The sequence below is a fragment of the Panthera pardus genome, unplaced genomic scaffold (assembly GCF_024362965.1).
Source record: "Panthera pardus isolate Hobbes unplaced genomic scaffold, ASM2436296v1 HiC_scaffold_4, whole genome shotgun sequence".
NCBI classification, from domain to species: domain Eukaryota; kingdom Metazoa; phylum Chordata; class Mammalia; order Carnivora; family Felidae; genus Panthera; species Panthera pardus.
The window spans coordinates 20,469,814-20,483,306 of NW_026526969.1; the positions used below are offsets into that span (position 1 = coordinate 20,469,814).

The window sequence follows — 13,493 nt, forward strand, 5'->3', positions numbered from 1 at the left end:
ATAAAAGCTACATCAGAAAATTCAATGACTCTGTATAAAGTCCTCAACGTGATGCCTGGCACACAGTAGGTGCTCGGTAAATGGGGATCTTGATTGTGAAGCACAGATATAATCCGGCTCTTCCAAGATCTGGAACTCTACTCATAATCACATAAGTCTTTCACCTCTTCTATTAACTTTGGCTTCCCAGGTTCCCTGACAATAGAAGGTTGTATTCTGGATTCTAGCCACCAGAAATGTGTAGGACTCACTTTAACGGGGAATGTGGTGCATTTACTATTTGAGACCCTTCAGCAGCTACTGCTCTCCCAGCTTTCTTGATACAGCAGACTTGACTTAGAAAGTCACTTTCTTCTTGAAACCCGTTTCTCAACTGAAAAGTAGGCCAAACAGACCTCCACTTGGCCTGCTTACAGAATTTTATGTGACTCAAAAGCCAGGAAAGTACATTGCAATCGGCAAGCCTTGAATCCTGACCGGTTTTTTAAACTTGCCTTCCACACCTCATATGCAGCCGTCTCTTCTCTATATGTAAAATGAGAAGAGGTCTACTGCCTCGGTGTGGGGCTGTAAAATTATGTTTTCAGGGTGATTGTTCTGGACGTGGAGCCAAAGAGAAGCTCTGAGTTTTGGAAAGGGGCTGAAGGAAGCCCTTGGCTTCGCCAGGGAGCCCCACTCCTGACGGCCTTGGGTTCCACCCCAGCTATTGCCGGGCGGCAGGTAGAGGTATGCCCTCTTCTGGCCGGGGCCGGAGATAAACCCTGGGAAGTGGGGAGAACCATGGTGGCTCAGGGAGATATTTCAGACAGGGGGTAAATGGAAGGCGCTGGATTCCTATGAGGATCTGTATATGAACAGATGATTAGGAGGCTAAAGAGTTACGATGCTAGTACCGTGCTTGGAATGTAGAGGGAAGGTCAGTTTGCGGTGATGAATCCTCCCCTCTGGATTCAGGTCCATTTGGTTTGTTCCTGAACGCTGGTCAACAACTTCACGACGCCGTGGCGAAGGGCATCCTGGGACATGTAGTTCTTAGGCAGGGTGCCCGTGCCGCAGCCCGTCGCCCTGGGTGGCGAAGGGAAGTGAAGGGACTCCATTTCCCGAAGTGCCTCATACCCGGGGGGCGGAGGGCCGCCGTGGCGTCGGGCCCCCAGCGGAGCTGAGGGTTGGGGCTCGGAGGCCGAGGCGCCCGCGGCCGTGGGTTAGTGTCCGTGTGGCCTGGTCCGGGGCATGTCCGCTTGAGGACGCCGCCGCCGCCCGCGTCCCGGCCCCGGCCGGCCCGGCCCGGCTCGCCGTGCACCATGGGCTCCATCCTGAGCCGCCGCATCGCGGGCGTGGAGGACATCGACATCCAGGCGAACTCGGCCTATCGCTACCCCCCGAAGTCCGGTGAGCGGCCGCTCGGCTCCGGGAGCGGAGGGCGAGACCTGGGCCGGAACCCGGGTGGGCAGGGCGCGCCCGCGCGAGGCTCTCCGCAGAGGGTGCGGTGGGGGCTCTGCCCGGCCCGCTGCCCTCCCTGCTCCTCCCGGCCCGGGGCTCCGCGCGACCTCCACTCGGGCCGTGGGTGGAGCCCCGGGCTGCCTGCCCCGTCCCGGCTGGGTGACCTTGGGTCAGTCACTTCGCCTCTGGGCGCCTCACTTTTCTCGTCTGCACACAGGGGAGACTCACCGGAAAGCCTTAGGGCTGGGATGAGGTTCGGGGCGCGATGCTGGTGAGGGGTTAGCACGGTGCTCGGCGCTTAGCTTGCGCTTACAAAGTGGTCATTGTCAAAGGGATTGACATCACACCATCGTCAGTTTGGGCTTTCTTTGGTGGCTTGGTGTGAAGACTGGGCCAGTAGTTCTGAACACTGCCCATGCCATCTGGACAGAGGCTTAGCTCTCCTGTGTGTACGTGAATGGGGGGGTGGCAGGAGAGGGGCTGGGCCCAAGGAGATTTGATGGGGTAAGGCTTGGAGCCCTTGCTGGAGAACAGGAGACTGGTTGGAGGAGACCTGTCTGGTTCTCTGGTCTCCTTTTCCGTGGCAGGGAGACTTGAGCCTGCAGCAAGGAAGTGACTTTCCCAAGGTCTTAGACCTGGGTGGAAGCACATCTAGGCGCAGGACCACAAATCTGACCCCTGTGGACTTGTTTACACTCTGTTTTGCTGCCTCTAAAGAGTGTGGACTGACCCAGGACTTTAGCTTGGGTTCTTTCCTCTCGATCTCCTCGTGGGGTCATTTGCCTTGGAAAGAAGAAAAAGAACAGAGAACTTGGACCTCAGGGGGTCTTTCGGTTGGATCACCTGATCCTGGCTTCTGAAGAATCTGATCTGCTATCGGGGTCTTGTAGGCCTCACAGTTGGCCTTCACGCACCCACCAGGCCAGGTTTCCTTTGAGTGTAGCCGCGGACCACCCACTCCCACTGGTAGAGAAGCTTGTTAAGCATGCATTTCCCAGGCCCTGCCTCAGACCTGCTGGGGCCTAGCAACCTGCGTTTAAACTCATTTCTCAAATGAGTCTGATGTCCACTCAGATTTAAGAACTGCTCTGTGCTGATTTTGGAAGCCCCCAAAGGGGGAGTGTCTGGGAGAATAGAGGGGTGGAGACCAGCACAGCGTTTTGGGGCAGTCAGAAGGGGATGAGGCCGAAGTGGGCAGAAGCCACTGTTGCCTGCTTGTGTCCCAAGCATAAGCGCAGGGCAGCCCAGCCTGGTGTGGGGATCCCTGAAGGCCTGCGGGCTGACATCCCCACGTCTCATGAAGCAGTTGTTTGAATTCATTGTCTTTCATCTCCGATGTTCTTCCAGCCTGTCTTTGTCTGAGTGATTGGAGGCAAGTTGCGTAGCCCCCTGGGTCACAGTTTCCTCATCTGTAAAATGGGTTGAGCCCTGTACAGTGTTTAGAACAGTGACTGGCACTGAAAGTCCTCCTAAAATGTTAATTGCTGTAAAGGTTTAAAAAGGAAATTAGGTGGACATTTCAGACCCTAATAGCAGTTAGCAGTAGCATGGCAGAGATATCAGAGTTTAATGTGGCATTTCCTATGTTAATCCAGGACGAGGGCCACATACTTGATGTTCCTTCATTTGGGTGTTTGGATGAAACCACAAGCACAAGGCCTTTATAACACAACTTTCAGATTCTGTGTGGTAGACCTGGCTAATCATTCAGGACACTCTTTGTCACCAAGCCTGGACTTGGTTTCAGAAGCCATTAATGAACATGCCAGTCGGCCACAACTAATCGATTAGGGTGGCACGCAGGTGAATGTCATGGGCTACCTTAGAGCACCATAGCAGTGCTTGCCTGGACCTGTCCAGTCCAAAACCTGTCCCCTGGGCTTCCTTGTCCCTCGGGCCACCTTGCTCAGGGAGGGTCAGTCTGAGGCAGAAATGACCTTAGCAGGACCTTAGTATGTTTCTCCAAGGGTGGACAAGGTCCCCAGGGGTATTTCAGATGATTTTTAGGGGTTGGCCCTGTGGACCATTCAATCGCTTTATGAGAAAGTTATCTTCTCAGGTCTCTGTTAATTTCATCGATAATATTGAGGAGAGAAAAATTGGATGCTAATATATTTTTTTTAATTTTTAACGTTTATTTATTTTTGAGACAGAGAGACAGAGCATGAACGGGGAAGGGTCAGAGAGAGAGGGAGACACAGAATCTGAAACAAGCTCCAGGCTCTGAGCTGTCAGCACAGAGCCCGACGGACGGGGGCTCGAACTCACGGACCGCGAGATCATGACCTGAGCCGAAGTCGGACGCTTAACCGACTGAGCCACCCAGGCGCCCCTGGATGCTAATATTTTTTAACATATCTGTAGCACTGATCCCTCCCAGCTTTATTGAGACTTAATTGACATATAACATTATGTAAGTGTAAGGTGTGCAGTCTAATGATTTCATAAATGTACATGTCAGGAAATAAGGTGAGTTAGCATCCTCATCACTTTTTTTTTTTTTTTGTGGTGGGAACTTTTAACATCTGTCCAATTTTCTTTTGTTTGTGGAACTTTCAGCATGTACTGCAACAGTACCTAGCTGAAATTTAATTACATTTGCTTTGTTTTCGTTGTATTTATTTATTCATTTTACTTTTTAAGCAACTTTATCGAGTTGTATGTCATATGACTCATCCATTGTAAATGTATGATTTGTTGACTTCCAGTAAATTTATACAACTGTGCAAATCAGTTTTAGACATTTCCATCACCTTCCAGAGTTTCATTGTGCCTGTTTGCAGTCCATCTTGGTTTCCACCTGATCTGGCTTCTGTCTTTAAAATATGCCCTCTCTGAACACTCCATATAAAAGGAATCATCCAGGGGCACTTGGTGGCTCAGTTGGTTAAAGGTCTGACTCTTGGTTTCGGCTCAAGTCACTATCTCATGGCTTTGTGAGTTCGAGCCCCGTGTTGGGCTCTGCGCTGACAGTGCGGAGCATTCTTGGAATTCTCTCTCTCCCCCCTCTCCCTCGCTCTCCCTCTCTCTTTGTCCCTTCCCTCCTCATGCCTGCTTGGGATTCTTTCTCTGCCTCTCTCTCCCCCTCTCTCTCTGTCCCTTCCCTGCTCATGTGCACATGTGTGCACTCTCTTTCAAAGGTAAAAAAGAAAAGGAATCATACAACTTGTAGTTTCTTTTTTTTTTTAATTAAAAAAATTTTATTTCAATGTTTATTTATTTTTGAGAGACAGAGAGAGACAGAGCGTGAGTAGGGAAGGGCAGAGAGACAGGGAGACACAGAATTCAAAGCAGGCTCCAGGCTCCGAGCTGTCAGCACAGAGCCTGACGCGGGGCTCGAACCCACACAGGGTGAGATCATGACCTGAGCTGAAGTCAGATGCCCAACTGACTGAGCCACCCAGGTGCCCCTTAAGTTTTTTTTTTTTTTTTAACATTTTATTTATTCTTTTTAAAAAAAAATTTTTTTTTCAACGTTTTTTATTTATTTTTGGAACAGAGAGAGACAGAGCATGAACGGGGGAGGGTCAGAGAGAGAGGGAGACACAGAATCGGAAACAGGCTCCAGGCTCCGAGCCGTCAGCCCAGAGCCTGACGCGGGGCTCGAACTCACGGACCGCGAGATCGTGACCTGGCTGAAGTCGGACGCTTAACCGACTGCGCCACCCAGGCGCCCCAACATTTTATTTATTCTTGAGAGAGAGAGACAGAGCACGAGCAGGGGAGGGGCAGAGCGAGAGAGGGACACAGAATCGGAAGCAGGCTCTAGACTGAGCTGTCAGCACAGAGCCCGATGCGGGGCTCGAACTCACAAGCTTGTGAGATCATGACCTGAGCCGAAGTTGGACCCTTCACCAACTGAGCCACCCAGGTGCCCCACAACATGTAGTTTGGTGTGTGGCTTTTTGCACTTAAAACAACGTCTTCGGAGTTCTACCACGTGGTAACAGGTGTCTGTACCTTTGTGTACAGATATAGTACATGTTGTTTATTTACCAGTTAACATTTGGGTTGTTTCCGGTTTTTGGCTATTATGAATAACGCTGCTATGAACACTGAACATTTGTGTGGCCCTTTTTAATTGTCTATAGTATACACGTTGGAGTGGAATTGCTGGGTCATATGGTGATTCTGTGTTTAACCTTCTGATGAAGTGCCAGACTGTTTTCCACAGCAGCTGCTTCATTTTATATTCCCGCCAGCGGTGTGTGAAGGTTCCAATTCTCCACATCCTTGCTAACAGTTATTATTATCTATCTTTTTTTTTTTTTTAAACTGGGCTCTTCGCCCAACAGGTAGGTTCTCTGCCCATCTTGGAGCTGAGCTTGAACTCCGGACCCTGAGATCAAGAGTCACATGCTCTACAGACTGAGCCAGCCAGGCACCCTGTTGGCCTACCTTTTTAATTGTAGCCATCCTTGTGGGCATGAAGCGGTGTCCCATTGTGGTTTTGATTTGCATTTCCCCGATGACTAAAGACGTGGAGCATCTTTTCATGTGCTTATTAGCCATTTGTATACTGTGTGTGTGTGTGTGTGTGTGAGAGAGAGAGAGAGAGAGAGAGAGAGGCGCACATGACAGAAGTCTGTTTTTGTCTTTTGTTCATTTTTTAAATTATTATTATTTTATTACTTTTAAAAAATTTTAATGTGTATTTATTTTTGAGAGAGAGAGACAGTGTTCGTGAGCAGGGGGAGGGGCAGAGAGAGAGGGAGAAGGAGGCACAGAATCAGAAGCAGGCTTCAGGCTCTGAGCTGTGAGCACAGAACCCAATGCGGGGAACGAACCCTCGAACCATGAGATCATGACCTGAGCCAGAGTCCCAACACTCAACCGACTGAGTCACCCAGGCGCCCCTGTTCATTTTTTTTAAAAAGTGGATTGTTAATCTTACTGAGTAGTAGTTCCATTTTTCTGGATACAGTAATACAGTTCATTCATCAGCTCTGTGATTTAAAGTTTATTTATTTATTTTGAGAGGGAAGGAGTGAGAGAGAGCACATGCGCGAGTAGGAGAGGGATAGAGAGGGAGAAAGAAAATCCCATGCAGGCTCCGAACTGTCAGCAAAGAGTTGGAACTCACAAACCATGGGATCATGACCCAAGCTGAAACCAAGAAGTCAGATGCTTAACCAACTTAACCCAGGTGCCCCAATTTATCGATTTTTTTTTTTTTTAAATAAACTTTATTTTATTTTATTTTTTTAAAGACTTGTTTTTTCAACGTTTATTTATTTTTGAGACAGAGAGAGACAGAGCATGAACGGGGGAGGGTCAGAGAGAGGGAAACACAGAATCTGAAACAGGCTCCAGGCTCCGAGCTGTCAGCACAGAGCCCGACGCGGGGCTTGAACTCACGGACCGCGAGATCATGACCTGAGCTGAAGTCGGCCGCTAAACCGACTGAGCCACCCAGGCGCCCCTATCGATTTTTTTTTTTAATGGTTAATATTTTTGGAGTTATAGCTGGGAGATCTTTACCTTGTTCAAGGTTACAAAGATTTTCTGTTTCTTCCATACAAGTTTTAGAAAAGTTTCAGCTCATGCATTTAGGTCTATGATCCATTTTGAGTTCATGTTTTCTTGTGTGTATGGCCTCAGGTAAAACTCCGAGGTCTTTTCTTTGCATGTGGGGATTCAGTCATTTAATTATCATTTGTTGAGAAGACTGTCCTTTTTCCATCAGGCCGCCTTTGCACTTTTACAAAAAGTCAGCTCCGTAACTGTGAGGGTCTGTGTCTGGCCTCCCTTGCCGTGACCACACAGCCGGCCGGTCTCCAGTTGCGGGTCAGAGCAGGACTTAGGACACCACGGCGAGCTCCTAAAGAGAAGGTGCGGACATGCGGAAGCCAGCGCGGGCTGCAGCCACAGAGGACGTGGCCGTGGGCAGCTGCTGCCGCGGTCTGTCCTCCCGCTGTTCTCATTACTGTTAATTGTGTGTCTCAGAGCGCTGCTGGCTGCCCTGCCCTGGTGTCTGAGGGAGGTCGTGCTGGGACCAGGTCACCCATGAGAAGGGTCAGAAGGAGGGACCATCAGACATGTGACCTACCGGCCCAGGCAGGGGAGGGGGGGGGAGATATGCCCGAGATGTAAACCTTTTGTTTGTGCGTGTGTTCTCACAGTGTTTTCACCTCCTTTATCTTGCCGGAGCCTTGCCATGTCCTGTGACCCTAGACTTTTGTCCTCTAGTGGAGGAACTGGAAATCAGCCCGGGCCTTCGTCACCCAGCATCTGAGTCTCGTGTACAGTAGGCGTTTGACAGATGCTCGTGCAACAGGCCTTGAAGGAAACGAACCTCACCTCCTCGGTGTACGGACTGCTCACAGCGGGCTTCCTCATATCCCGTGGGGTGTCTGCCGGGGATCTGAGGACTCCTGGGTCTGCTGCCAGGTGGTGGAGGGGCCCAGGGCATGTGCAAGACCTTTGCTGTGAGCCTAGGTCTTGCTGGCAGTGTAAAAACATCCCGAACACTCGTGTCAGGGTCTCCCATTTCCAGGGTGGGGCCTTGCTGACTGATTTATTTGGCAGCTGAAGAAACGAACTGAGGCCGAAGTTTGAGATGAAGGCGGACGTTCTCTATCATTAGGGGCATTCTGGGTCCCTGGGCCATCATGTCCCAAGGGAGTGAGCTTGTGCTCTGAGCCCCGTGTGTCTGTGACAGTAGGATGGGGAGTGGATGGGGAGAAGGAGGCTCTGCCTGTCCAGGGCCAGGTTCACCTTCTTGCTCAGAGACTTTGCACCATCGTCACCAGCGTCGTGTGGTTCAGCTGGATTCATATTCAGCTTCCCCGTGTCACCTGTGCTGTGCTCATAAGAGAACTAGTTCTGTGTTTCTGCTCATGTGAACTTGGTTTGGGTTTTATCGTTGTAAGAGCTGCATAAACAGGCTGTATTTTCTGAGCTTCCGCTGTTATGTTTTAGGTAAAAACAGTAAAAAACTAACAGCAACAGGAAACAATTTGAACGGGCCATGGTGGGTGGGCATCTGAGCACCCGTTTCCCTGCAGCAGCGACCCTGGGTTACTGGGGTTCAGGAGCCGGCCACTGGGGCCCAGGAGCTGAGGTGTGGTGGGTCCCCCGGTGAGAGTGCCGGCTGCCCTCAGGGTTCTGAGAGGCTTGGAGCTCTGTGTTTGTTTCTGAGGTCCCTGCATCGTGTATTCAGTTCAGGGCATGCGTCAGGGCACAGTGACTCTGGGGACTTGTCATAGTTTCTCTGGGAATTGTTAACACACCGTCACTTTTTGTTGACTTGAAAATAACAAGACCGTCAGCTCCTGCTAACCTCGTTGCCAGCCTCGCTGCCCTGGGCTTTGTTGGACTCTCACGTCCGTGAGCCGGCTCCACATGCTTGTGCAGCCTGGCACTCGGGGAAGAAAACCCAGGCCTGTGCTGGTCTGGCCGCTCGGCCACTGGGCTTTTGATCCTATGCCAGGGAGGTGGCTGCTGCCATTCCAGTGAGCCGTGGCACTGAGGGCCCGGTAGCCCAAGATAAAAGGGGTGTGGGTTTGTACTGGTGTGTGAGCGCATGCGTGTGTTTTCTTCCTCACGGTTGGGGCGGCCTGTATTGTGTTTATAACACACCCATCCGCAAACACGGAAAGTCACGGAAGATCAGTTTAGCACATGAGATCGAGCCTGTGTGGTGGGAGGAGCACTGGATTCAGAGTCCTGAGGCCTGAGTCTGTCCTCAACCTGTGGCCTTGAGCCAGGCGCTTGCTCTCTGGCCCCATTTCCCTGACTCACTGGGGTTAACCTCTGGTTCCCCAGGCCTCTTCCAGTTCTGACTCCGAGAGTCCACGTGAGCTGGCAGGGTGGGACCGTACCCTGCCCTGCTGAACTTTTGTTTTTCAGCGGGCCCAGAAGTTTCCTGGAGGCCGGCCTCCACTTCCTGGATGGCCCCCGTGGACAGTGACCCCTGCCGCCTGCCTCGCTTCCCAAGCCTAGTGCTGTCCGGACCGGTCGTTCTCATGGGGTCGTGTTCCATTTGGCATTTCCTGTGTGCGTTTCTGTGTGGTTGTGTACAGTCACTCACCCTCAGGATTCTGTGTCGCTCCATAAAATGGTGTCCCATAAAAGGGCAGATGGTGTCACATGCACCACCCATGTGGCGCCTGATTCGGCCTCAGTAAATAACAGGGGAATTGTTCAGTTCCGCTCGCTGCCCCTGCGTCTGCCCAGCTCCTCAGAGATGGGAGAAGCAGGCTCAGCCCCTGCCTGGGCCTTAGGGGGTGGCCGCCCCTCCAGGATGGGAGTGGGAAGGAGGAAGAATGAGGCCCACACCCTCTGCTGTTTGCAGAAAAGCTGATGGCATGGAACCGCGTGGGAGAGGGGCCCTCGCTGCCTAACACGAGATCAGTTGGTTTGCTTAGTCATGGAGCCAGGTGAGGAGGCGCGAGCCTCGAGGAATGACTGATGGAACGTCTCCCCACCTCTGTGTCTAAAAGAAGTCCTGGAGCCACTTTCCCTGCCCTTTCATCCTGCCTGATCCCGAGTCGTGCCCTCTCGCTTGGTCCTGGGTGCCCGACCCCCCCAAGTGGGCAGACCGCCGTGCTGGCTCCCTCCAGGTGGCCCTGGCATCCACCGTTGTGATGACTGCAGCCTTCTGTTATCCACACCTGACCCACAGGACATCCCTGAGTGACCAGACTCCCTGGGGGCCTTTCAGGGTTGTGTTCGGTTGTGCACTGTTTAAAAAATGTGTGCGTATATCCACAATACACAGATCTTCCTCAACTTGTGATGGGGTTGTGTCCCCATCGAAAATGCATTGAATACATCGAACCTGCCGAACCTAGCCTCATCTCCCTTAAATGCGCTCAGAGCACTTTCGTGAGCCTACGGGTGGGCAAAATCACCAACACGAAGCTGGTTTGGTGATAGTGTTTGACATCTCATGTTTGTTGAATACCATACTTACAGCGAAAACCAAAATGGTTCTCTGGGCTCAGAATGGTCGCAAGCACGAGTGCTTACCTTGTGACCGCATGGCTGCCTGGACCTGGGGCTCCTGCCCTGCCCATCTTCCCCAGGGGAGGCTCCTACCTCAGATGGTTATCTGGGGAAAAGATCCACATTCACAATTTGAAATGTGGGTTCTGATGAATGCATATTGCTTTTGCACCATTGTAAAGTCTAAAACTCAGAAGACAAACCATTAAGTGCGGGACTGTCTGCATGTGTTTGTTTAACATCGAAGTAAATAACAACTTAAAAAAAGTGAAGAGTAACACGCATTTAGAAAACGTGTAAATCATAAGTTTGATGAATGATGACAAAGTGAACATGTTGAAGAAATGGAACAGTCGCAGCCCCCACACCCCCTTGGTGCCCCCTCCCAATCTTTGCCTCCCTCCTCCCTGGGAGGCTCCCTTCCGAGTCCACCAGAGGTGATTTTGCCTGTTTTGAATGTGATAGATGGAACTGGCCGCTCTTTGCTCCTCTGCAGTGAGGAGGCCCTCATACCGTTCATGGGGACAGTAGTCAGCTTGGCCTCCTCTGTGTTAGAGTCCAGTGTCTGTGGATGCCACCACATCTTCATCCATGGGGAAGGGCGTTGGGGGAATTTCCAGTTTGAGCCCTTATGAAAAGCGCTGCTGTGCACACTTCTGTGACTGCATTGGTGCCCGTGATCAGATTTCTTTGGGTCCATTTTTTCCCTAATTGTGGTAAAGTACACACAACAGTGCCCATCTTTTTTTTTTTTTTTTTTAACGTTTATTTATTTTTGAGACAGAGACATGAACGGGGGAGGGTCAGAGAGAGAGGGAGACACACAGAATCCGAAACAGGCTCCAGGCTCCGAGGAGTCAGCACAGAGCCCGACACGGGGCTCGAACCCACATACCGCGAGATCGTGACCTGAGCCGAAGTCGGACACTTAACCGACTGAGCCACCCAGGCGCCCCAACAGTGCCCATCTTAATAACCGTTTGAAGTGCGCAGTTCAGTGACATCCCTGTTGTGCAGCCGCCCACTGCCCTCTCCCTGTGCGGCTCTTTCCCTCTCGCACAGCTGAACTCTGTGCCCTTTACACACAGACTCGCCGGTCCCCGGCACCCACCACCCTACTTTTTGTGTCTGCGAGTTTTCAGTCCCCTGAGGACCTGTCTCTTGGGGGCCATGGTCCCAGCTGGCGGTGGGTGCCGAGCGGTTGGTTGTGTGTGCTGGGCTTGCAGCAGGTTTTGAGGTGTTGTGGGGCCGCTGCACCAACCTGCACCCTCATCAGCAGAGCAGAGTTGTGATTGTCGTGCGTTCTCTCCTGGGGAGAGTCGGGTGTGTGTGTTTGGTTTTCTTCGTAACTTTAGCCATGGTTGTCTCATTGTAGTTTTTTTGTTTTTTGTTTTTGTTTTTTTTTTTAATTAGAGAACGTTAGCGGGGCGGGAAAGGGCAGAGGGAGAGAGAGAATATCAAACAGGCTCTACGCTCAGCATGGAGCCAGACGTGGTGCTCAATCCCATGACATTGGGATCAAGGCCATGAGTCTGTATCAAGAGGCGCCCCACTCATTGTAGTTTTTATTTACTTTCCCTGATGACCAGGGAGGTTGGGCACCTTTACATATGTAAATTACCATCCATTTCTCTTCCTCTTTTTGTGAGGTGTGGAAATCATTTGCATATTTTTCATATTGGATTGTCTCCCTTCTCACTGATTTGCATGAGTTCTTTCCTAAGTGCTTTGTGTTACGTTTTTAATTCTTGAAAATTGGCTGTCGCTATGGCATTGATGCAGACTAGCTTAGGCAAGAACGGAATGTGTTGGAAGCCTGGTGGGGGGTGGGTCTCTGGAACTTGAGGTTGGGACCCAAGATGTGGAAGCCACCAGAACACAAAAGCCCCATGTCCCCTCTGGACTCAGTGTCATTCTGCTGTGCCTTGCCCGTACCTGATTGCCATCCCTCAGGGGTCCTCAAGGACCAAGTCCTCCGGTGTCTGATCCACTTCCACAGGAGAGAGAACCGTGTGTTGGTCCAGCACCGCCGGGTGTCCATCTTGGCCAACGAGCATTGTCGAGGGGACCGGAGTTGGGCCGCCGCTGGGGCCCACCCCTATTGGTAGAGGCTGTTTCCAGAAGAGAGAAGGACCCCTCCTCTTACAAAAGGTGGCTACAAGCACTTAGTCTGGAACTCAGTGAAACGGTCTTTGCTTAAAGTTGTTCTCAGGTCATCTTTCTTTCCTCTGTGATGTTGGGGACTGAGAGATTTTTGTTTAAAAAAAATTTTTTTTTAACACTTATTTATTTTTGAGACAGACAGAGAGAGAGAGAGAGCATGAACAGGGGACGGTCAGAGGAAGAGAGAGACATAGAATCTGAAACAGGCTCCAGGCTCTGAGCTGTCAGCACAGAGCCTGACACGGGGCTCGAACCCACAGACCGCGAGATCATGACCTGAGTCGAAGTCGGACGCTTACCGACTGAGCCACCCAGGTGCCCTGAGATTTTTGTTTAATATGGTCCGGCTGTGGTAACGCTTTCATGCTTGGGAGGGGGGTGGGAGGGGCTGGGAATCGAATGTTTCTCAGATGCCTTTTCACATGTGCAAGGCTCCTTTGCATTATTGGCTCCTTTTATCCTGAGGACATCCTGAGCTGTCCTCATCAGTCTGCTCCCAGTGTTTTTTACTGAGGCCTGGGTGTTACTGATGGGGACACAGGCCAGGCCACACTAGGTCACCTAGGCTGCATGTGGCCAGCAGAGAAGCGCTCTTGTCTGTACGTGCATGACTTTGGCTCAGGGGGAATCGGCAGGGTGTTTCACGAGCCTGAAGATGCTTTCCTGAGATCACTCGGGGACTGTGATGTTCTCATCTCGCATTGGTCAGGCCCAGCTGGGGCCTAGTGACAGCGGATTCGGGAAGCTGGTAACCGGGAACATCTGTCCCGTTAGGGAATGAGAGGAGTTTATGGCCTGTGGAATCAGTGAATTGTTCCCAGCCCCTGCCTACGCCTGCTCAGCGCCCCGCCCCCGCCCCCCCGCCGCCCCGCCTCTCCGAGCCCCACTGGAGTAGGGGAGACTGGGGCAGCATGAGACACACACCCTGTGTCCCGGGGCCC

General features: G+C 51.5%; 1 protein-coding gene across 1 annotated transcript in view; it reads left to right on the forward strand.

Moving 5' to 3' along the window:
* Nucleotides 1-1,135: 1,135 nt before the first annotated feature.
* MGRN1 (mahogunin ring finger 1) overlaps nucleotides 1,136-13,493 on the forward strand; it is a 55,679-nt gene continuing 43,321 nt past the window's right edge. Inside the window, 1 exon segment of the mRNA XM_053894012.1 lies at nucleotides 1,136-1,389. Within this exon segment, the coding sequence (XP_053749987.1) occupies nucleotides 1,302-1,389 (88 nt within the window). The 5' untranslated portion in view covers nucleotides 1,136-1,301.